This window comes from Gymnodraco acuticeps, unplaced genomic scaffold, assembly GCF_902827175.1.
Source record: "Gymnodraco acuticeps unplaced genomic scaffold, fGymAcu1.1, whole genome shotgun sequence".
Lineage (NCBI taxonomy): Eukaryota > Metazoa > Chordata > Actinopteri > Perciformes > Bathydraconidae > Gymnodraco > Gymnodraco acuticeps.
The window spans coordinates 1017871-1043296 of record NW_022991513.1 but is presented as its reverse complement, the minus strand read 5'-3'; the positions used below and the strand labels follow the sequence as shown (position 1 = coordinate 1043296).

The 25426-nt window shown below is 42.6% G+C and overlaps 1 protein-coding gene across 1 annotated transcript in view; it reads left to right on the top strand.

The window, feature by feature from the left end:
- The window catches only part of zfhx3 (zinc finger homeobox 3), a 134077-nt gene that overhangs the window by 56387 nt on the left and 52264 nt on the right, over positions 1–25426 (top strand). Inside the window, 1 exon segment of the mRNA XM_034196870.1 lies at positions 20067–20298. Within this exon segment, the coding sequence (XP_034052761.1) occupies positions 20067–20298 (232 nt within the window).

Genomic DNA, 25426 nt, shown 5'->3' with positions numbered 1-25426 from the left:
CACATAACTATACAAACCTCTAACCTATCTCTCTCTCAGCCATACACACATATTCATATCCACTATCTGAACCTTTACCATTGAGAACAGGGCTTTTGTTCATATTTCTGTTTTTAATTGCACTAACATAGTGTTAAGTGAAGCCCAGTTGCTGGCCTATTAACACAATACATCTGTGTCTTGTAAGGAATTACTGCACTTATTTGACCCTTCAGTGCAATCCAAAATAATCGGTGAACACTGAGGAAAGAACATGTCTAAACTCTACAGAGAGCAAATAATCACAATGAAACATAAAAGAGAATGAGAGTTAGTCATGTAAATTAAAGGATTAGTGGTTACATGAAAAGGCATTAAGGTGGCTCACTGGTGATCCTACTCAGCAGAAACACTGGCTCTTTCAGAATCAGGAATGAAATCTGTGTTGACCTCTCCCCCATTAATGATCTTTGCCTATTAAATTGTTTGTTGTTGGGGTATAGCCTCTAACAGGTTATAGTTGTATTCCAGCTATAGGAAAATATAAATCCAACAGAGCTCGCAAGTGTATTTTGGACGCATGCGGGAGATACATCCAGCTGACTTAGATTGAGGCCAAGTGCTATATGACAGGATGTTGAGACTTTTCAGATTTTAAAACATTTACAGGATTATCATAGAATAGTTTTGCCCTTCACCACAGTGACAGGGTTACCATTTGCATATCTAATTCCTCCACTAAGCCTTAACTGTTCAGTGAGGTCCCAATAATTGTTTATGTTGTGGTGGGCCTATTGTGTGGGCAAACAACAATGCCCAACCTGTACCTCTGGCAAACGTCAAGACGGCAGGTACTGTAAGATGTCCTCTGGCAAAATGACATCTAGCGGGCGCCTGGCCTTACCCGCTCACCCACCAGACATTTATTAGAAGAGGAGGGGTAGGAGGAGGATGGAGAGACAGACAGGAGAGAGGGGATGGAGGGGGAGGGGGGCGACAGGAGGGTTGGAAGGATAGATACTCTGCTAATTATCATGGCTAGCCTATGATTGTTCAGTAATAGTGCTCAGTGGGAAAGGTTGCAGCAGTTCCAGGAAGAGCTGAGCTCTGATTTACTGGTACTACCGCTCTAATAAAGCGCTTGCTGCACATCCTGGGAGACAGCCCTCTCCTTTCACATGCACAAGCGTGTGAATGCGCGCGTGCACACACACACACACACACACACACACACACACACACACACACACACACACACACACACACACACACACACACACACACACACACACACACACACACACACACACACACCACACCACACCACAATCTTGTGATCTAAAGTGCCAGCAGATGACAACATAGGGCTCATTAAATGTATCATTTTAATTGTTCAAAACTAAGTTCTCATCGTATGAGTTGTATGATTATGTGTAAAAGATATAATAGAAGCATCACACTAAGGAAGTATTTGAATTCTGTATGGGCCCCTGTAACACCTTCTCAGTCAACATGGTCATGATCATGAATCCAAATTGCCCTCTATGTATTCGTTTTCGGCTGCAGGGCGTTGAGCTTTTAGTGACCTACCTCAAACTATCAGTTACTCTGAGTGGTGAGTGGAACAAGGAAGTCGTGGCGTACAAGTGAAATCTGGGTGGATTGGAAAGAGGGGCTGTCATGCAAGTACTGTTATGGGGGGCTGGTAGGGTTTAGTGTTTGGCAGTATGCAAGAATTTCACGACTCTTCTAGCTCCCACCGCTTGAGAAGACAAGGGAGACGGTGGGGCTTTGACCCGTGGCACAGCTGCTGCTGTTGCTGCTGCTGAAAATGTGCAACTGCCCTTCTGTGGCGGTTGCTCTGACCAAGCAACAGTGAAAGAAAGCTAAAGATGGGGAGTAGAAATCTGCTTAGACAGAGGAGGTTAGGTTTTTCCCACCTTTTGTTTCAAAGGCTTTTTACCACAACTGCCAGAGTTAAAAAGGCTGAGTGTATTACAAGACCATGTTCTCTGTCTTTGGTCTGTGGTGGCGATAGAGATGCATTCTCTGTGTTCCATCACACAGAGCCGTAGGATTAGAGAAAGGGTAGAGATGATGATGTACATTGTCAGCTCAGAGTTGGAGATCCTTGGTCATTGAATTAATAGTTGTTTGTTTTGATACGTTGTTTTTCGTTTTCGGACGAGAGCAGCACAACACGCTCCTGCCTATGTGCAAGGAAGCTGCTGATCCTGTTATCTCCAGCATAATCAGCAGAAAAGGCAGATTGGTGTTTCAGTAAGGAAAGGAATAGGAGGTAGGGTTATAGCAGTTTGTTGGGCCGGGTTTCATAACCGTTCAAGGCCGAGATAAATGATTCTATGTGTACTGTAGATGACTTTGTCACTATAGGCAGTGCTGAATAGTGAAGATATACAGTTTGTACCTCCCACCAGATCCCCTGTTTCCTTTACATTACTGTCAAATGCCCTTAGCTCTATGCTATGCTATGCTATGCTGTCTGTTTTCTTACTTTCGTTCTACCTTTTCATACTTTTTTCCCCTTTCTCTACAACATTACTAAACATAACAAATAGGGAGTGAAGGGACCCAAAAAATAAACAAGTAAACCAGTGGGTGGTCTACATTGGGGATCTGCTTAAGGTTAAATATCTATAATCCAACCATGCTTGAAAACTAAACATTCTCCTGAATCGTCTGTCTGGATCCCCCATCCTACTCCCTCTATTTACTCTTAGGCTGGTTAGAAGTTCCTTGTTTCTCACATGAGAACAGAGTTCTGTTAACTTTAATGTGAACATACGGTTTCTCTTATTAAATCCGAAATTCTAGTTCCTATAACAAAAATGTAAAAACAATTCACACAGGGTTTGAAACTGTCTTTACAATTGTGATTATTACAAATGGTAAAATACCCTTCTAATTTCAGCAAATTATTTGACAGGAGATTTACATATTGTAGAAAGATTATTCTCCTGCACCAACTGGATCGTCTCTTTGTTATACCTCAACTCTGCCTGCCTCTACCTTGTCATGATGATATTACAGATATACTGTATCAGTTATGGGCCAATGTTTTTACCAGCTCCACTGCAATGATGGCAGAGAGATATCATCCCTTTCTCCTTGTTTTGGATTTAATGTAATTATTGGCCTCCTATAATTTGATGCTCAGTTAAATCTTTGATAGTCAAATTGCTGTTAAATAATGTGTCATGTAGGCTGATTGTCATTGTTTACAACAAAACAAATAACTCAAACTTAACTTAAATTAAGTTTAAATGTTTTGATCCAATCATCACATTTACATGTGTTTTTGTGTGACAGATGTAATATCTGAAGTTATGTGTGGCTACCTACAGGCTTACAAGAAATATTAATATAGTAGCACTGAAGCTCATTTGGGGATTTGAGTGGTCTAAATAGCACCTTAATGTAAACTCTATATACACTAAAATAAACCAAACTTAGCAGCTGATGTATTTTTGGGTGAATGGAAACACACTGTGTGGCTATCACGGCTTCAATGAAGCATCTCACAAGTCTTTTTGCCTTTCTGGTCAATACATCTAGCTACCTATAGCCACCACACCTGAAAGACTAACAGTGGAAATGGCAGGTAAACACTGCATTGATGAGGCCAGATGGAGACTCCTGTGAATCTAAGTAGCTCCTAAGCTGAAGGGATGGAGAGAGTGAGGCAGGCAGGCTTACCGGCTCTGTGCCATCAATACATCAGTGGCTAAGCCACCAGATTAATGGCCTCCGAGTGGTCAGGGCCACAAAACTACTCAGCTCTGAGGTCTGTGTTCAGTGGAGCTGTACATGAAAGCAAGGTAGGCTGAAGAGACAGATGAAGAAAGGGGAGGAGGTCTTCGGTACCAGGATGAGCACACAGGGACCTCTATTCTGTTTTGGTTTGGCCTACAAAGCAGAGTCATGGGACAGATACATTTTACAGAACGATGGATATTTGCCCCTGGCTGATGTTTTATTCCCCATGCCTTGTAATGTTCCACTTGTAGTCCAAAAGGATGTTGGAGTTGCTAAACCCAATGTTATAGGCATAATTGAGTTATTATAAATACATGTTTGTAAGTGAAAACATTACACAACCTGTTGGCCTTATTTATTTGTGTCAGTCAGCCAGACTCAAACCCATGCTGGATTAAAAGTACTTCTGCCATTTAAATAGCTCTTAGGTGTGCAGAGCATGTACTGCATTTATTTTACCTAGACTTCTCTTTGTTTTAACAAATCTTCCCCTAGGATCTTTCCATTTTAAGGTGCATTGATTACTGGTGTGCAGAACGCAGCATTTTCTGACTCTTGTTAGGGATTGGTCAGTGAGATGCTGCATGCCCTCGTCAAAGCAGTCTATTTTGGATGGGAAAGGCTTGATTAAAAATCTACCCATTTCCTGAAAAATACATCCTGGGTATCATTTCTATTTGAAAAAGTGGGGCCTCTGAGGCCTTTTCCATAGTGAGAAAAGCCATCCCTTCCTGAACTTCATGGCTGTAGTTGGCCATCCCTGTTTGGCCTAATTGCTTTGTGCATGAGTCGAGGGTTAGAACTGGGAGCTGTAAATCTATCAGGGTTACGCAGACAATGTTTTCTCCAGATGTAGAAGAAAAGATTTCATCCTTTTGTAATTAAGCGGTACAGCCCAGGGTGTCATGCAGCTTTTATTGGGGGCCCTGGAAAAGATCATTTTGCACCTTGTTTTCTCATCATGCCTTTTATTCTTCAACACAAAAGATGGAAAAAATTGAAACGAAAAAAGGAGCAAAGAATAGAATGTCTTTTTCAAACTGTTATATAGAAATGATTAGGTAGTGATGTAAGAGGTTGCGATGGGGAGCGTGGGGTAGAGGCACAAAGGGGACAACGTCATGGAAGCACGGCAATTACATAGTTCCCCAGATGAAGAATATCAGAAAACATTTCTTTTTTTTTACCCCAGGAATGTTCCCAAATGTTATCTTTCCCACGGGTGCCGTCTTCTACACCTGTGTTCTACTTTAAACTGAGAGAGAGGGGGAGTGAGTTGGGGAAAGTGATAGTGAGTAAAAAAGAGAGAGACAGCTTTAAGAGTTGGGGACGAGAATGCTCTTCAGTTTCTCAAGGGCACCGATACTTTATGGCCTTCACATTCCTGCATGACAAACTGATGCCCAGAATAGACAGAGTGGCGTTTAAGAGTTTAACTACCATGCCTTTAAGCCCCACCCCGACATATCATCTCTGTTCCTTGCTCACCTTCACCTCACCCTGTGCCGTTTATGTGGCAAATCTCAGGGTCATACTGTCTGACGCTTTTCTTTTACAAGCCGAAGCTGGTGAAAGCGAGGGACTGAAGTACAGGCATTTTTTCAGCGTAAGCAGTTGAACACATTTGTGTTTTATGAAGTCCTTTTCAATCTCGTGTTGATTTACAGAGGCCTCATACCTCTGAGGTCTTTTCAGAGAAGCAGACGAAAGAGGACGTCTACATATCCACTGAATTCCTCTGGCCAGTCGCAGATCATAGACTATCATTTCTCACTGCCTTCCTTGCCAGCCCCACAAACTCCTTTTTATAATGTCACCACATCAACACTAGCCCTAAAATAAAGGACTGCTGCATAATTCAAACTTGGATCCTTCCTTTAGATGGCCTATCTCTGTCACTGGATAGGAATTTCCTTAATTTATGCTTTTTAGGTTGGAATAGTCATGTTGAAATAATTGGAACCATAAGGGCTGTCTGTGCTGCTACTGTTTAAATGAGAACTCTGGGAGCCGTTACAGTTTGAACATGAAATTGTGAGATCTGGAATACAAATTATTATTCAAATGATCAATGTATCAATTTGCATGCTGAGAGGTGTGAGGGAGAGAGCATCTTAATAACTTATGTAAAGAAGTATTTATTTTATTTGTTGAGGTTTTAGGAGTGAGGCTGTGTACATTTTCCATTTATGAGACATACATCTCTTCCCTCTACGCCTATCACACACAACTCTTACTACATCATACTATGTAACACAAACCCATCAGCATACTCCCAAAAATCATTGTGTGCTCAACAATGTTTAGACACACATTCCCTTCCTGGTTCTCAGAAAGTATCATTTCGCAGAAAACCTACAAACAATGTGAAGAGTACAACAGGAGCTTTGCCGATACATACAGATCGTTTCATTACCCAGTTTTCGTTCTCATTTTGAACTTCTGGCTATATGAAATGTCAAAATGTCTGGATGATTGGATATTAAACAGACTTAAACTACAGACTTAATTACTTGGGTTAAAAGGATGGAATAATTTGTTGATGTATTAAGGTGTTTAGGGTTATCTGTAATCATCTGGGAGTCTTTAAGTGGACGTACTGGATCAGGAGCACGTTTGTGTTTGAACAACCTGGAAAATGAGGCCAACCAAAAATAGAGAAAAAATGTGTTGTGAATGTTATTCTAATAACTTATCATTGAAGGATTGGGTGGCCTATAGCAGAATACTAACCATGAATGGCATACAGTATGTAGTTAAGAGAGATCAGTCCTTACATCTGGAAAGGTGGATTTTCAAGATGAGAGATCCAGCAATGGAGTATTCCCAGTATTCAACTTAACTTTTAAATCATTAAAAATGATGAAGCCATCTCCACAAAGTCAGAGGTTTATGTACAAAAATCAAACACCATCTGCCATTTCTGATCAGAAGCAACAGCCATCAGACCAGGGTTACCAAGGCAGAACAGGAAAAGCCATTAACTGCCAATCACTGCATCGATCGACAAGCCAGCACCACTACCACCCCCTCTCTACCCCCACCCGCCGCTGCCCACAGACACACACATACAGTTCATTGGCTTTTACTGTAGAGTGCACACACATAAGCAAAGACACGCACATGTGCGCATTGCCTTGCATAAACCACTATCTCTTTGTGCACCAGCACTACGTGATGGGTAACATTTGGTGGAGTTTGTCTTTTTCCCGCCCGAACCACGTTATCTTTTAAATTATCTCGAGTCTAGATTGCAGGATCAACATTCTGTTCGGTTTAGATAAAGGTTGTCTGACTTTCTTTTATATTGGCTCAATAGATCCAATGTGTTACTTGAAGGACTGTCTAGATTCCGTTAAAAAGATATTTCCTTCTGAGCATAGGTTTGTAATCTCCTCATTACGGAAATGCATCTCAGTAAAGTCCATTGCTCTGCAAAATGAGAGTAGACATTATATTCTGCCCGCTCTCCCTCAACATTTTTGGAGTCGACCCTCAGATAAAAAGAGAACTAATAGAGTCGGTGAAGGGCAAAAAGAAGAAAAAAAACTAGATTGATTTTTCTTTCCTCCATTTTCAATGGTGTCGCTAGAACTGAGGGTCATTAGAAGAATATTTACCTACTTCCCAATTTAATAGAGATGCTGTGTATCAGGATGATCTGGATCAGAGGTCAGGGCAGGGGGGAGCAATTAAAGTGTATGGATCTAGAAGCTCTGGGCCTGTCCCATTGTGTGTGTTGTTGGCAGAAACAGATAGGTGAGCTAAAAGGGAGGCAGAGCCAATATGTTTTGAACATGCCTGTATTAATGAATCGAGCGTTGTTACTGATGGAATTGTGATGCATTAGGCAGGATCACGGATGAGTGTGTAAGCACACCACACACAATCATAAGCTTGTATTGACCGCATGGTTTTGTTCCTGGTTGTATACATAAAATGCACTCATATTGTACTTGTTCAACTATGACATGTACTTTCATTCAAGTTAAACCAGTGACCATTAATGCATGCATTCACTTCTAATGCTAATTGTGCTGTCTTTTCTGCTACTTGCTTTGGTTAGGTCAGCCTTCTTTGGGGCCACACAATAGCCAGAGACAGAACAGATATGATGGATGTGGCCTGGGGCCTATGCACTCGCTCTGCGTCTGCGGTGGCCTCATCCACACATCAGCCACGGGGAGAGGGAGGGAACGCAGTAGGGAGGGGGGGAAGGAGGGCAGAGATACAAACCAGACCAGCCATTTTCCTCGTTCCGCTCATAAATATTTGTGTGGCTGATTTATAAACAGTGGAGCAAGAGAAAAGATCAAAGTGAACTGTAACGCTTATATAAAACGAAGGCTTTTTCACCACACTGCCCTACACACCATGCCCGTGCCTATTAAAGACAACGCTATATATCACAAGGCATATTGGCAAGAGGACTGAATGGCCACTCTCACAGCTAAGTCTTCCCACAGTTGTGAGTCTAGTTCTTATTGCACAACCCTCGAAGGCTCTCAAACACTAGTTAAAGGCCATCAATATGTGTTATAGATAAATCTAAACCTGTTCGCAGCCTGTGTAAACTCCCTGAGGTCAGTGGCTTCTTAGGTAGATTTTAAATGGCTGTAGTAATGCCAGGCAGCCATATTAAAACATAGCAATGCAGTGAGGAGTCATGTGTCCCGGTAGTGGTAGAGTAGTGTTGGTCACAGTAGACAGCTGCACATGCTGATTCAGGCAACCAGCTGGTCAGACGCAACACAAAGGCCAAACCTCCTGTACGGCAGAGAGGAGGGATTAGGGTGGGGTGAAACAGTGTGTGTAGACTGTATATGTGTGTGTTTGTTGGAGTAGAGTACTGGTCTCATGTGTCCAAGCACTGCCCAACACTGACATCTACAACTAAAGCATTATATTCCCGCTCAGAGCAGAGCAGACATTCCACACCTACAAGCAGTGTTTACCTCGTGCCCCCCCAATAACACACACACATATATCTTCAATCCTACCCCAACCCCCACCCTTACCATTGGTTCCCAGCCAGAGTGCAAATGTGGGGGAGCAAGAGGTGCTCTCCTCTGCCTCTTACCCTCTCCCTGACTAAGAACAGTTATGGCTGGCAGATGCAGAGGAGCACCATGAAGATGGCTGTTCGCTGACCTCTGTGGGAGGGAGAATAACACGGGTAATGGGAGAGAAAATAAGGCCTTTTTCAATGGAGATTCTCCCCTTTGTCCACCAGTAGGACAGGGTGTGCTCAGTGTGGTGAGGCCTGGGAGAGTTGCCTGTACCCTCTGTCAGTCTGTCTGTGTGTGAGTGCCTGGAGACATCTGGTTCTGTGGGAACACAGTGGCATTATTTTACTGGCACGTCACCTTGAGCTTACATAACACATAACTGCAGGTTTTTGTACGACCACATGGTCATATGTTTTCATTTGCCTATGTATTGTAAAGCAATGATTTGAGAACTTTGTTTTTAGTGTATGTGCAGCATATCAGTTCATTTGGAAAGATAATAAAGGTATGTTTCCATAGCCTCTCCTATAAGTATGAGGGTATTCTGCTATCATGAACAGCAGTTATAGGAATCAATCTTTGTCTTATATGTTGATGTCCTCCCTACACTCTGTTGTATATATTGTAGATGTGAGTATAATCAGGTAGGCAGGCATTGTATGGAGGTTTGAGAGGGAGTAGACTACATATTGTCTTACCCCTGGTGAGTCTGAGTTTCTGTGCGGAGAGTTCAAAGTCCTGCTGAACATCAGAGGGCTGATGCTGAGTGATGCTGACTAGCTGCAGCCTGTGGTCTGGAAAGGGTTACTGAATTATTACTGACGGTTTCAGGGGTAACTGTCCGACCACAGGACTGGGGAATATTAATCATTTATTTGATTGTCCGCATGTGCTGATGAATCCATTTGAGAAGGATCTGCAGGATTAACTACCCTATTATTCCCCTGTAAGAACAGATAAGAGACTTTAAAATATCATACTCCATTTATCATTTATTTTTAGGTCCCTGCTGATGAGGGTGAAATAAAAACTGAGGTGAGATCAGGAAGAACAGCAACATGGGAAAAGCGTTGGGGGAGGAGGATAAGAGAAAGAGGGATGAGGAGAGGGAAAAAATTCTCTTAACTGCAGATTTTAGTACTTCAGAAGATGGGGGAAAAGATACAGCTTTGTTTTTCTTCAAACATGGCACAGAAACCAAGTTGTGCAGCTGGGAGTGAGAGAGCGGAGAGAAAAGAGGGGCGGAGAGACAAGAGGAACAGGAAGTTGATGGGAAAGTGATAGCTGTCTCCACCTGGAGTATAGCCTGAGCTGTGTGTTTGGAGGGAAGGCAAAGCAAGGGAAAGAAGTGAGCTGCTGCATGTGATCCTACACTGTACTCTGGTTTAGGTAAGTTTGGCTCTCATACCAAGTATAGTTAGCTAACAATGTCACAATACCTGTTTATCTCACTCACTATCTATTCAGTCTATACATTCTCAATCTGCCAGCTGTTTAATGTGTTATGTCATGTGGTAATGCCTTTGATTCCAACATGCCTCCGTTTGTAAATACAAGAGGCACTCAAAAGGCTGTGGTTTCTTTACAAGCATGGCGCCCCCGGCGCTTTGGTTGGGAATGCATTGAGAGGGAGAAGGATTGAAAGAGTAAGGGAGGGAGTGAGAGGTGGTTAGAAACTGTATACACTTCCCGTTGCTCTTCTGCCAACCCTCTCCCTGCTGCATTTGGTTGTGCAGGCAGGCAGTGAGTGAGAAATGTGAGAGGGAGGAGTATATCCTCTCTCCTGGCTGAACACGGCACCTAATTATGCACTTTTCAGCAGGTTTTACCTTTAACACTTTCCTCCCGGGTTTGAGATTAGTGCTCACCATGCTTGATTTACTGCACAATTACTGAACAAGAGCTCTATCTAATCAATAAACAGGAAGGAGAAAAGTGGTAGGCTTTGAAGTATAGTTTGAGATTTTTTGCACGATTGAGCAGTGTATATGGTGTAGCCAGTAGGGCAGCTTGGCCGCGATGCCAGCGTCTGAAATATCTATTATATCAGGCACGCCTCTTTGCTTTACCAGCTCTTTAAGCTTCTTTACGGTGCTGAACTACTGGAGTGGAAAATGACATCTTTTTATCTGACCACTGCTAAACATACAGTATAGGTCAGCAACAAATTGCCTAATAAGGACATTCCACCAAAACATTAGATTAAAATCACAAGTCCAAATGTGATGTTATACTTGCAGAAGTTACAGGGGAAAGGATATGAAGAACCATTGTGTGGTAGCAAGCTATGCACTGTATTAAATGTCCCCAAATGTGCAGCCAGCACAATGACCTCTGTGATGACACTTGCTAATGGCATGAGTAGTTATTTTAGGAAGCTCCAACGGCCGGCCATCACAAGTATTTCTGGGGCTTTGCAAAGCTTTTTGCCAGCATGAGCAAAGCAATAGGCCTCTACCAATTAGTCTGGTCCGTGTTTGATTTTTAGTGATGACAACTATATCTCAGCTGCAATTATGCTGCACTGGGAATGATGAGGGTTTAGGTTATTGATCCTAAATTGATCAAGCTGATCAATGAGCATTTTTTCTTTTTTAATGGAAAGTGGAGTTATGTCTTTTTTCTTTGGCTAATGAGCCAGCCCAACAGAATGACCCTGTTAAGAAATCTTTGTTAGCGAGGAACATGTGTATTAGTGATAGAGTTGGCTGTGCTCATGGGAAAGAGGGGGGCACAGCGTAGAGCAACATTTTTCAAAAGTGCAACACCTCCCTATGGGCATAGGTCAAAGGCTACGATGGGTCTTATGAAGAAGAAGAAGAAGAATTAGGTCTGTATGAGATAGGAAGGGGGCTACAACAGCTGTGTCTTAATGCATTATAATAGGGTTCTTATTTAAAATCTTAAGGAAATGCCATTAATGCTTTTTATATATATATATATAATAGTATTTTAAAATACACTTAAATTGTTAGCTTTTTAACTCCAGTGCATACCAAAAATACAATGTCAGTGTTTCACTTATTAAAGTTGCAGCTTTTAGTTGCTCGGTATAGAAGAGTTGACAGGTGAACCTGGTGGGTGTTTGGTGTATGAATTGCTTGAAGAACCCTCTAACAAGGTACTTGCTTCATGCAAATAAGCCCACATATAGACCCACTCTGTATATTCACCTCCACTCAACCCCACTCATTAATTTTCATTTTAAGAAGAGGACCTCTCAAAGGCTATGTTGCTCCTTTTGTCGTTGCAATGCTTCTTATAAAGATAGCAGTGTAAGACTGGGTTAAATATTGACAATGGATGAGCTCATCATCACTGTTCTTAATTAGCTGATGTGCCTAGAAAGCTTGTGTGAGGCAAGTGTGTGAACAGCTAAATATTTTTCCCTTATGAGATCTCAAACACCTACTACCCAAAACACATTTCTATGAGGTTTGCATAAAAAAAGGGAAAGGGAAAGTCAGGAAACATACAGTATTATAGCTATGACAGCCTTATTGCGTAGCCTGAAGCAGAAACCAATTATGTGGTAATGAAATATTTACACTACCAAACTGAGAACGCCAGGGATGAAAGCTAGATAATACAAGCCTGAGGAGACTGTATTCTGTGTCTCCTCTCTGCTGTTACGCTGTTACATCAGCGAAAAGGTGGAACAGGAGATGGGCTAAAGACAATAGGCTTAGAAGCGAGAGAGTAGGCAGACCTGCATTTCAATAAGCATGGCTTTTCCTCGCCTGTTGCCACATTTAGGGGCTGTTTCTGGGTCACAGTAGAACCACAATATTGGAAGGGAATGCATGATTGCAACTGTAAGACCTCTTTGGACATGTTACTTACAGAGTCCTTTTGCGTTGTGATGGCTACTCCCTTACAATATTATTGCAATGAATCTGCATTCACGGCAGAGTGTGATGTTTGTTCTGGAGGACTAATTGTGTTTGGGTAATGTTCCTGCCCTGAATTTAATTCACACTGACTGCATTAATCATTACAAGTGGTGTTTGTCTGTATCTTAATCCAACACCCTCGCATCCCCAGACTATGGGTCTCGCTCACTCTTCTAAGGCTGTTTCCCCTCTGCCCTCTCCAGACTCTTTTTCATCCTTTGCCATCATTCAACAAGTTGTTTTTTTTTGCCCACATTTGTGGCAGCTCCACAAGGCCATGCTGTAATTGTCAGGCTGATAAGTGACAAATGAGAGGCAGTGAGGTGTTTGACACGATGTCAGCTATGTAAGTGCATGGCTGCTTCTGTCTTTATCCTAACACATCAGTGACCTACTGTAAAGACCAGTCCAGATCAAGGTAGTCAGTGATGTTGTTCTTATCTAGTATGCACACACTTATCTAGTATGCACACACAATAGCTCGGTTTTGACAAACAATGTGGTGCCTTTTATACATTCCTGAGATGTTCTTCAACAAGATTCGGTTTGATTGATAGTTCAACAGGTATACTGTGGTTTGCATTGCGAACTCTAAACCCACACAGGATGCTTCTAAAAAAGCTGTATGCTTTAACACCTGATCCATTGTACAAAGCACAGGAGAACAAGACTTGTAATGCTGGCTGAAATTCAGATTTAAATCTTTCGAGGAGGCTACATCTTCTTAGCCAGAAGAAAGTGAGTAGAGTAATATTAGTGGCCTCTGGCTGCAGTAATATCTGTTTTATGGTACAGAATATTTTGATATCTGAGTGGAGAATTGGGAAGCTAGGTTGGTGCAACCAGGGTTGAAACACATGCTTTTTCTGCAGAGACTTGCTTGTATCTCTTTTGAAAATGTAATTGTGGCCTTAACAGTTTTAGAGATATTCCAGTTTTCACAGCTTGTTACAACAACAAATCTGTTATTTTCCTCCCTAATGTCATGCGCTATAATTGTCGTAAGAGTCTTAATAAAACACTGATGCAATTAGCTATTAAGTCGAACTCAAAATCTGAACCTCTCAGCATTAAGCGCCTCATGTTTTGCTTAAATGAGAGAAACAAAAGTTATTCCACAGCTCTGTGCAAGTAATTATTGTCACCGGTGTCCAAAATAGAGGGTTGTGATGTTGATGAAGTCCTCTGGGTAATGCAAAGTAGGGCCAGGGCAGGTCTTGATTTGCCCCAGTCAGCCTCCTGATGGTACCTTGCCAGTACACATGTCATCAAGTGTCTGTAACAGTTGTTTGGGTAACCCCATGGCTCCACCCTGCTCTCGCCTCCTGCAGGCAGACTTATTGAACTGCAATTTTGGCAAGCTCCTCCCAGCATGGCTTTCATAAAAGCACCAGGAGGTTAAGCTGTTAATTAGCTATTGAAAGAGGAGGCCAACAGCTTGCTGTTAATTTGCTTTTTAAAAAATTATTATTTGGGAATCGACATCATTTCCTGCCTGTTTTGGAGTCGTCGCTGTGTGTCACAAAAGCAGGGCTGAGCTCATTATGGAAGGGGGAAATGTTTTTATCTGGCTACGATTAGAAGTGTGCATTATGTATGTATAGCCATGCTTATCCAAATGTTCTTAATGAGAGAGACCCTGGACGCCAGTGTGGGGCTCCGGTGGGCATAGACCCAGGCTCGTTATCACCACACAGGGCATTGATCCTTCCACCGCTCGCTTGCTTTTCCTCCTCCTCTTCCCCTTTCAAAGACAGTGACTTGCACATGAATTATGTGGACACATTGATCAGCTGATTGAGAGCTATTGTTTAGAGCCCTGGGTCATTATTGAAGGAGGGATTACCCAACTCTTGTTTTGTGCGTGCGTGTATGTGAGTGTATTACTCAGCTCCTTGTCACAGCACACACTCCCCTTACATCACCTTAGGTTTGAACGGCTACACAAATGTGCACACACACTGAGCACATACAGAATCCTACACAATCAACATGGCCCAAATGACTGCCTGCATTGATTGCCTTCCCTCTGCAATTATGTTCCCATTGTTTACTTTCTAGCATCTTACTCATTCAAACGGAATTCAATAATTATTGCTTTATTTAATGTTAAAGTAAGTAAGAGTGCTGGTTGTGGAGCACTAGTAGCTGCATTGTCTTTAAGTGTCTCCATGACCCCTCCCTCGCTACTTTGTTTCATAGGCCTATGTTAAGTCATCCTCTCCAAGGACACCTACAGCGATCCATCTTTACCTCGCTGCCCTCCCTTAAGACACAGAGGTCCGTTTTGTTTCTGCCTTCCCTCCCAGAGACAAATATGCAGCCTGTTTTTTGTTCACCGGTAGTAATGGATCATTTCTACAGCAAGGCAGTAGAGGAAGCAACTTGGCATATTATATCGGTTCAAGACAGAGGCACAGGATGCGGTGGAGGGGCGGCAGGGATTAGGAAGAGTAAAAGACAAGAAAGGACACGGGTGGGGATGAGGTTCAGGAAGCAGTAGGTAGGCAGTTTGAGCCTGAAGTACACAGCCCCCTTAATCCACAACCTAGCTTTTAGGCATGTTGCAGCTTGCAGTGGCTAATTCAAAGCAGCCACCACACTTGGCACCCAGTGGGGCCTCTGTGGTTGGAGCTGTTGTTCGTGCAGACGGGGAAACACAGGCTAAACTGTGAGCACTCACTGACTCCAGTCACTCGGCTTTGCTTTCCTAAATAACCTGCTTACGTTCCAGGGGAATCCCAGAGTGCAGATTTATGAGAACCAAGTCCCTGACAAACCTATGTGCATGTACAAATACATTACTGCCGGGAGGAAAGGAGATCGTTAAATTAAAATATATTTTTGATCTTTAGACCCTAACCCGAAAGCTGATCCTATGGCATTAAAATATATACATTTTGAATGAATCTTTAAAATGAGTCTTAGCTTATAACATTCATAGTTGGGCAGTATTTGTGCAATTCCTTTAGGGTTTTAGAGTAGAATAATCATAGACATAGAGATATACTCTAGATGACATGCGTTTGGTCACAGTTTTCACACAGTGATTAAGCCACACTACGGTGTTTTCTTCTGCCTTTGGTCACGGTGTGTTTTTCAACCCAATAGGCACATTACATTGTCTCCCCTCAGAGTGAAACACAGTTACCTCACTGGTTATGATTGCTGCCATGACATCACTGTTTGAATAACAAAGGTGCTGCTTGACTTATTCTAACACATCTCAAGCAAATCACTGGTTAGTACATTGTCTTCCCAGGTGACGGGGTAAACAAGATATTTACCTATGTTATTTTAAAGGTTAATATCTTATCTCATATTACAGGACAGGTCTGCTCTATTGCAGTGCATTACTTGGCTTCAGGTGTGAATTGCATTTTTCTACCCTCCCATGGCACACGCACACTCAGACACCAGCTTTTAGTGCCGAGAATAGCGGAGGGGGGGGGTTACAAAGCAATATCCTGGCAGATACTCACTGGCTCTCTCACAGAGGGAATTTGGCAGCTCTCTTAGAATTGATAGCTATTTAGCTCACAGATAATCATCTGTTTTAATGCATTAATTTAGTATTAACAGCACTGCCAAATGTAATGGGGGAAATTAGGGTATGATCGTAATGGTATGTGGCTGTGTGTGAGAGTCTGAATGTTCATGTGTACTTGTTTGTGTGTGTACATTTCTGATGTCCATTTTGTCTATATTATTGTACGTGTTTGTTGCGTGTATTATACAGCTCCATTGGGAGCCATTCTTTGGAATTACCGGCTCTCTGTCTACCTTCCACCCTTCCAGTAATATCTCTATCTTCTGTTAGTTGGACTCTCTCAGCAACCACACTGTTTTGTGTTAAAGGTGCACTTTTACTTTGCATTTAAGTGGATGGAAATGCAGATGTATGCAGTGCTCTGGGTGGGTGGTGAAACTGATACAGGCGTGTATTGCCCACTCAGAGGGCAAGGTGCACTGTGGAGTTATATGAGAGAGGATTGGGTGGTGCCCACACCGCCCCTGTCCCTCTTTACCTGAAAAAGCAGAGAGCACTGCTTCAGCCTCCACAGAAAAAGATAAGGTGCTCCATAGACGAGAGAGGCTTGAAAAACCACGGTTACATTTTTAAACTATGAAAATCACTACAATATAAAACAAAGCTTAAAACTAGGTTTTCAGTGGAAAACAATGAAGGTAGATGGAATTTAGAATATTCTGTAAAATGTATAAAAAAACAAAGGTATGGATAATTTATCGTTATCTAACCACCCTTAGTTTTTGACTGCATTGTACCGTAAAGGACTTATTCTAGTATTTGTACCTGCAATCAATGTCTCTTTGTGAACTTATCTGTTAAATCAGACCACAGTCATACATTCACATGCACAAAGTATGTCTACCATGCCCAATTGCTGTTGAGTACATCACTACATTCTAGGCGGTCACACATTTGTACATACTCAGCTGAATCTCCTATATGACTGTTGTAAATTGCCAGACAGTTCAGCAGTATATCATCTGACCCAGCCAGCTCCCCTTATTATGCTCCACAGCTCCCCTCCTGTTGGGGCCTCGATAGGGCGCTAAGAAACCCCAGAGCCGAGCCGACCAATTCCTCCCAACTCAACATGACTTTTTCATTAAGCCGCCAAATTCCTGCACTCCAGTTGGAGGTGATTTATCATCTAGGGGCTTCATCGCAGGTTCATAGGAAACAGACATAGGCCCTGTCTCATGCATTATTATGTTTCACATTCAAAGTGTGTATATATGCGAATATGTGTGTGAACCAGAGAGGGCGATGGACTGTGAGTGTACCATGTCCCCACTGTGTTTGCCCTGTTAGCTATAACCCTATAGATAATTCATGGAGAATCCAGTGAGAACAAATGTTAGATAAAGTTAGTAAATTTGATGATCAGAGGGGTTTTGGACTGGTCCCAACTAACTTCTCCTCGGCAATACAGTAACGTTTTGCCTCTGTCCTCCCTGTGGTACTGAATGAGCAGGGGCCACCTAACTGATCACACGTTGTTTGATCTCTTACGGCCTCCACTGACTCTGAAATGCCCTAGACTGCATTGGGTCATGGCCAGTGCATAGATGGTGAAAGTGGTGGTTTACAGGTGTAACCGTTTGACATTGTAGACAGAGCTACAAGCGCTGGGGCAGGAAACTTTTGGCTCTGTTGAGGCCATCTTCCTGGCCAGTCAGGTTTATAGTGAATTATGGCCTATTCAGGGGCAGGCGGTCTAAGGTTCACTCCTATATAAACCCTGTGCGTTTTATGGGAAACTATAAAACTCCCAGGATTTTTGTTCTACCTCCTGGGACTAGCTTTGAAGTTTCGGTCAGGTGCTGTCATTTTTTGTACTTGTCTGCTTGTAGATTTTTGGAGCCATGAGTCATACTCACTCTCTTTTTTTATAAATTCAAGACATCTGCTGTGAGTAAAAGCAGTTTGCATGATGGATTTGCTGTTATCTATAACTTAATCTGTCTCTCAGGTTTCTCTCTACCTTAATTCTGATGCAATATTTGTGCACAGAGAAAGGAGGAGAGTTACCACAATATCCAGCAACACCTATTCATGACATCATGGATGGCTGGCGAGAAAGGAGAGCACACAGAGCCTTTTACAATCACCTAATAACTCTATTACACTGAGCTCTGGGGCTCACAAAAAGGAGAGAGAAAAAAAACTCCTATTCTTTTTCCTGGAAGCGGTGTCTTAATGCACATGTTAGGTGTAGAAGTGAGAAATATGAAACCAAAGAGAATGAAACACAATAGCTCAGAAAACCCCATAGCAATATTGCAATATTGCCAGAAAATTAAACATTAGGAGAAAGGGACAAGAGCATTTTAGGGAAGCATAATAATGTTATGACTTTTTTTCACCAGCCTGTCAACACCTGATTTAGATATAATGTGGTTAAATGTCTAATGTTTCCATTGCTTTTACAAATCCCTACCAGCCAAGGCCATCCTGTGCAGGGGAGGATAGTTCAGTTTATTCTTGATGAAGGGTTTATTTCTCTGAACCTTTATTTACAGTTAGCGTACACATGATGTGTAAGGTACATGGACAAAGTGAGGATAATATACTTATAGGTTTATATTAATTGGTAATTAAACCTGATTTAAAATATTTCTTACATTTAAAAATATATACATATTTATTAAACGTGTTATTAATCACAGTTTAGGATTTGACCTGGTTATTTATTTTCACCATTAAATGAACCTGATAGTGTTTCATTAACACATGTGTTTTGAAAGCTCTTAAAGCATCTCTGTGAAAATACATATCATATTTCAGTAGATTACAATATATTTTGTTTTCACTCCGCATGCATCGCAGGAGACATGGAGACAACCAAGGAGATTAAAGGGAAAAGAGGAAAACTTTTGGTGATTTGCATTGATTGCAGCAACAGAAGTCCACAGCAAGATTCCAGAGTTTGATATTAGGAGCAGCACATGACAGGCATGTCACAAGTGGCCATGCCGAGTCTGGGGCTTTCATTGCAAACATGCAGAAACAATCAGTGTGATCCTTCAGGATAGTGGTCAATAACTGAGATGTTCACACCAGGCCCAGCCATATTGTGTTGGGCTTGCATCATTGATTGAGCCATGCAGGAGGTAATTAGACTGGAGCTCTGTGGTGTGACAAGAGCTTGTGGCGGTACGGTGTCACTACAGGGTGTTAGGCATGTTGTGACAGTGCGGAGGGTGGGCTGAAAGCTGGACTCGCCCTGCTGTTGAGTCTTGAAGGACGAGCTGGGGTTGACAGGTCAATACTAGTGTTGATTTCCCGTCCTCTGAAGGTTGTCCTCCTGTTGTGGAATGTTCCCGTTTCTCTCAGAGTACTAAATCCCCCTCCTGCCTCACCACCGGCTGACTTTGCCTCTCTTTCTCTATGAGAGAGCGAGGATTTAACTCACCATGATCAATATTTAGTATCCCATGCGTGAAACAAGCAGATGTTTGGAGTTTCCTTTTCAGAGACGGGAGGCTTCTGTTGAGTGAAGGGGATCAATGCTCCCTTCCGTCTGTGAGGCTGTAGACCCACGGCTTCTGAAGGGTGGCTGATGCGATTCCTGCCCGCCCTTGGGCCCCTGAGATTTGCGTGCCTCCCAGGCCTCTCCTGTCCTGTTAGCCCACTGATACAGACACTCACGCAGACAAAGTGCGCAGTCCAAACAGTTGTCCTGAAGTGGAAAAGGTCTGGATGTTAAACAACAGGGCTGTGATTGGGAATTGATTTGTTCATTTGCCAACTGTTTGAGTGAAAGTGAGTCGGTGGTGCCTAGCCAGCTATCTGCCATCTACAATAACCTCTTTCCCTCTCTCTCTTTCTCCTTGTTCCTATCTTTCTCTATCTCTCTTTCTCCATTCCCTCCTACAGCACCTGCAGCAGCACGAAAACGCGGTGGAGGGTGAAGCCTGCTACTACCATTGTGTGCTGTGTAGCTACTCAACCAAGGCCAAGCTCAACCTGATCCAGCATGTGCGCTCCATGAAGCACCAGCGCAGTGAGAGCCTCAGGAAGCTGCAGCGTTTGCAGAAGGGTCTGCCGGAGGAGGAGGAGGACCTCACTTCCATCTTCACCATACGCAAATGCTCTTCTTCGGATACAGGTCAGAAACTGGCCCTGTTGCCCTTTTCCTATCTTTATGTGTGTCTGTCTTTGTTTGACTCTCTTGATCTCTCTGCCTATGCTGCTTGGTCTCTTGTATACACAACAACACAATACAACAATATCAATATCCGCTTCACTGACACACTTCATGTGGCTGAGTTGTGCATTCACAATTTGTCACTTTCTATTTGTTTAAGATTGTATTGCATGGCATAGGAGAGAGTCAGGAAAAGGGAAGAAAGGGGGAAAGAAATGCAGCAAATGGCCCTGGGTCTGAATGCCAAACATGGGCACCTGCAATACCAAATGACCTATTTGGGTTTCCATTTTGTCACTATCTTCATTGACATGTACCTCCCCATAGATGAGTGGTGTGTCTTTTTAAGTCGAAATACAGAAGTATTAAACTCACATCTACATTCCATATAGGAGGACAGTTCATTACACCACAAAGTTTGACTTTTACATTACGAATACATTTTGTAAAAACTAAATAGCGAAGAGAGGTTTTCACTCAAAGACAGAATTTAAAAAAAACAGTCCTCGGAGTTAAATTATTCAAACAAATATTTCAAATATATTTTTGATATTGAATATCATTTCAGTTCAATATCATTTACACGGAATATTCCTGCCTCCAGCATTAAAAGCATAGATCCTTGTTAATGAGAGCTGTCCTTTTCAGCCATAAAAGACATATTGAGACAGAGCACTAAGGCCAGAAAAGGAGGAGCCAAGCAACAGCAGCAGCTGCAACAATAACAAGAACACCACAAAACAGACACAGCTACAACAACAGTAGCACGACTGAAACAAAGTGCCTTGACTGCTCATTTATTACGGACTGATTAGGAAGAGTGAGTTGTGGTCAATTAACACTCTTTTTTAGCAGAGATTTGGTTTTCCAATCACTTTAACTCCTGTGCCCTGACAAAGGGGCTCTATTGTGTGTCATTCCAAGAGGGAACCATTACTTCCCTCGCACACATACTCGCTGTCTGTGTTGTGCAGGGGGGGAAAGGCCAGCCTGTGAAGATGCTTTGTTCCAAGGAGGCAGGGATAATGAAGCCAGCGGCCGGGAAATTGCGCAAAAGGCAGTCACAGATCTGAAGCAAATCATTAGAGAACATATTTAGCTGAGCAATTAGGGACAATTAAGCTTTCTGCTCGCTGCACTCCAAATATGTTAATGACTACAGTACAGTGGACAGGCGAACATGCAAAGGCAAGAGGAAGGGCCATTTAGGTTAAAAGGGTTGGGGGTTGGGAATTATTTGTGTGTTCAGATAGCAGGAGTTGTTGTGCTTTTTGCAAATAATTGTGTTTTTTGTGATTTTAGCAGATGTTGGGTTTATCAATATTTTTTCTCTTTAAACTTTTGATGAGTTAGATGCCAATGTTTGTGCCAGGGAAAGGGATCCACATTTTTGGTTTAGTAATGGACCCCTGCAGTGTGGCAGTTTGCGGTTAGTATCATTACACACAGACGCACAGACAGCAGTTACTCTCCTGCAGGGCTTCAGCAAATTACAATAATCCTCACTTACTTGAGCAGACCACTAGTATCTAAAAAAATATAAAAGGTTTACTGTACCTCCATTTTTTTTCTTTTTAAAAATAAATGAAGTATGTAAAAGAAAGGGAAAAGAAAAAGCATCTTGATCGAATTACCTCAATAACGATCATACCTTTTTGTCTGTAGTCATTATTCTAAAATTGCTGACTCCATACCTCTCAGTTCTACAATTTCACACCCCAGATGCCTTGTTCCAAGAGCCTCAGCTGCTCTGGTCCACCTCACACCCCCACCCCTCCACTATAAGGCTGAACCATTCCCTCCCAGTGTAATATTTAATTTCCTCTTCGCTAGCTCTTCCATGGCAGGCACAGAGCTCTTTTTTGTGGTTGAGGCATAGTTGCTAAAGTGGTGGAACGTTCCCCCGCTTGTTAAAACAAAGTTGCCCCTGGATTTCTGGGTCACCTAGACAGTAATTCCCTCGCCTGCTGCTGTTCTGTGATCCTGCAAGTGGTTCTCTGTTGGTGTAAGGTGCTGGGCTTTAGCCTGCCTGAGATTATTTTTTTCTGTAAAACACATATGGAGCCTTCCTTTTACCCAAAACACACATAACTATTATCAAACACGTGACAACATTTTACACAGAGATGCTATAAAATGGTGGCACAACATAATTCTGTAAACATTATCCTCCATTTCAGTCTATTGATACCTTTTTATGATAGCAACTGAATCAAATTAGCCTTGCTCATGCATCATCTACTGTGTTTTATACTTCACGATGTTGAATATGAATGCCCCTTATGAGGATGCACAACACTGTAGGGATTCGGTGCCACATATCTTCTCTGGGCTGGATGTCCGAGGAGAGCAAGGGCAGCAGAAATGAGCTTCTTTCCAATTAGACTAACACAGGAATAAAAGGCTAGCATTGTTTTAATTCTTGCTCATACTGAAAATGTGCTGCTTAGGCATGTTGCTCTCTGGCCCCACCTCCATTTGTCTTCTTTAACCCTTTAGTTGTGGGGAAACAAAGGGGGCACAGAGGGACCACAGCCCCGCACAGCTGCCCCGTGTGTGCAAAGATCACTGAATAAAGCTCAGCACTCACTTTATCCAAAGCACTGTCTTCACCAGTGCTAGCACACTGCCTTTAAAGATAGCACCTCATTACCAAGTAGCTTTTGACTAGAACAATTGAAAAAAACGACGTGTATGTGACAGAGAAGGTGAGAGGGAAATGTTGAAACTCCCATGAAACATTCACTTGTGAGGACAGCTGGTTTGACAGCATGAAGACACAATATATTTTAGGTTTAGTGGTTTCAGGTAAAACCTAGTGTCATGTTGATGTCAAGTGTAGCGGGTAATGGTGACTGCTGACAACGTAAAGTATCAGGTCTGTGTATGAGAGAGACTCATATATGGAGAATAAGAGATAAAGTATGGAATAGATGCCAAAAAAGTGTGGGGAAACAAAGTTTTAGGAGCGTGCGTGTGAGCACCAGTGTGACACTTGAGCATATGATGACCCTATTCCGTTTGACTGATGTTCACCAGGGCTTACTCAATGACACATTGAGGTTTCTCATTTCTTAACATTTAATCGACTAACGTTATTTTTTGAGCGTAGAACAGAATGAGATCATGCCTTTAAAAAGGACAAAATTAAATTGCACTGAAGGGTGTATGCCCTTCTGCGAGAAATGTTTGCTTTGTTGTGTGAGATAGAGAGAGGGAGAGAGAAATGCAGGAGAGAACATTTTGTAAGGGTAAAATATTGGTATTTTTCAGTGGTGGGGTACGTGTGTGCGTTTATCTGTATGTGTATGGAGGAAGCAGAGATGGAGAACAAACGTGGCTGACAGTGTGGATTAGCTCCTGCTGTAAATCTGCCTCAGTCACAGATGGCAGGCCCTTGATCGCTGGGCTGTGACGGCTTGGCTCTCATCGCAGGAGGAAATCCCTGTCTGTGAGTCTAGGAGGCTGGGAAGGAGAAGGCTGGGGCAGGGGCCGCCTGGGCAGCAACCAGTCATTGTCTCCCGTTTGTGTAGACATACAGGCCCGGGTATTCAAGGGCGAAGACTGGTTTGGGGGGGGGGTCATTTTACTTTGACTTTACGGTTGTTTCATTCGCCACACTGTGAAAGCTTGTAAGTGGAACTTAAGCCCCCAGTTTAGATCAGCGTTACTTTTAATGACCAGTTTGAGAAACTGGGCAGAGGAGCTGTGTGCATTATTAAATGGAAATGAGACGAAAGGATGCATACAAATTACTGCATAATAGCCGTATCCAAAATGAGATCCATTGCTTGTTTCGCTAAAAGGGGTGCGCTTTCAGGGTCACACACCTAATAGTGAGGCCTGTCCCGACAACAGAGGCAATTTTCTTCCCTCCCCACATGCCTCCCTCTCCCCCTCTGCCTCATGCATAATTATTGAGAGGCTCTGAAAAAGCTGAAAATGGGCTGGAACATGGAAACGTGCACTAATAAAGCAAATGGAGAAAAATCACTCATATTTTAGGATTTGCACTTCAGCTCACATTTAGGGTCAATGAGGTTCATTGAGGTTCCAGTCTGTCATAAAATAATGTTACAGATATTTAATATGCATTATATTGAACCATGCCTTCAACCTATTGTCTTATCCTTTTGTTTCTACCCGCTTTCTTCCGCTTTCTTGCAACATTAACAGGGATTTACTCTCCTCTGCTTTCATACTTTAGCATACCCTACTATCTGCATGTCCAGTGGCTAGGGTAAAGCTGCTAAAGCCAGGTAAAATCAGAGGAGAGCCAGGCCACGCTCTTATGGCATGCAAGGGCCATAGTCTGAGATTATTCTTGCCACGGGCAAGAACAAAACAGACGGTAGCCATTTCTGGAATGTCCTCCTTTATTCATGCTTGTTAAAATGCAAAGTAAACCTTTCCAGAAACAGGATATTGTAGCCCCTAACCACCAGACCCTTTCTACATGCCACATTATAGCCAATCTGAAAGTAAGTTGTATAGACAGACACTGCTGCAATGCGCTTTTAATAAAGGCTGTTATTGCACTGGTGATGCAGAGTGGATATGAGGATGAGGACTGTGCAGGCCTGGATGAGTAGGGCCCCAGAGGGCCCAAAGCTCAGTCAGGCCTCTGTCAGTCGCCTGCCTTCTAATCCCTGTCCGAAGGGCATTGAAGCAGCATAGGAAATTGTTTGCTGTCCACAGAACGTGCCATGAAATTCATAAATACATAACTTTTCATTTTGAAAATATTACAAAAGACTAGACGTTTATTAAAAAGCCAAAAATGATGGCTTTATAGATTTTCCAGTTGTGTATCAGCATTTATATGACTCTGCTGCTCTAACCAACAAAAGCAAGTCTTTTCTTTCCCTTTGCCCTCTGCTTTCTGGACAATATTGGTATGATTCCTCTGCTGGCTCATCCTGTAATAGCAAGTTGACCAGAAAACCACCATGCTATTCTGGGATGGCCTGTGAATAAAAATGTCTTCTGTCCAAATTATTTCTACCCCTCCTGACTGAACCTTGTTCTGTAAATACTGGCTTGCTGTAAAGCGGGTATATGCTCTGGGTCCTTGTGCCAGCATGTCTCA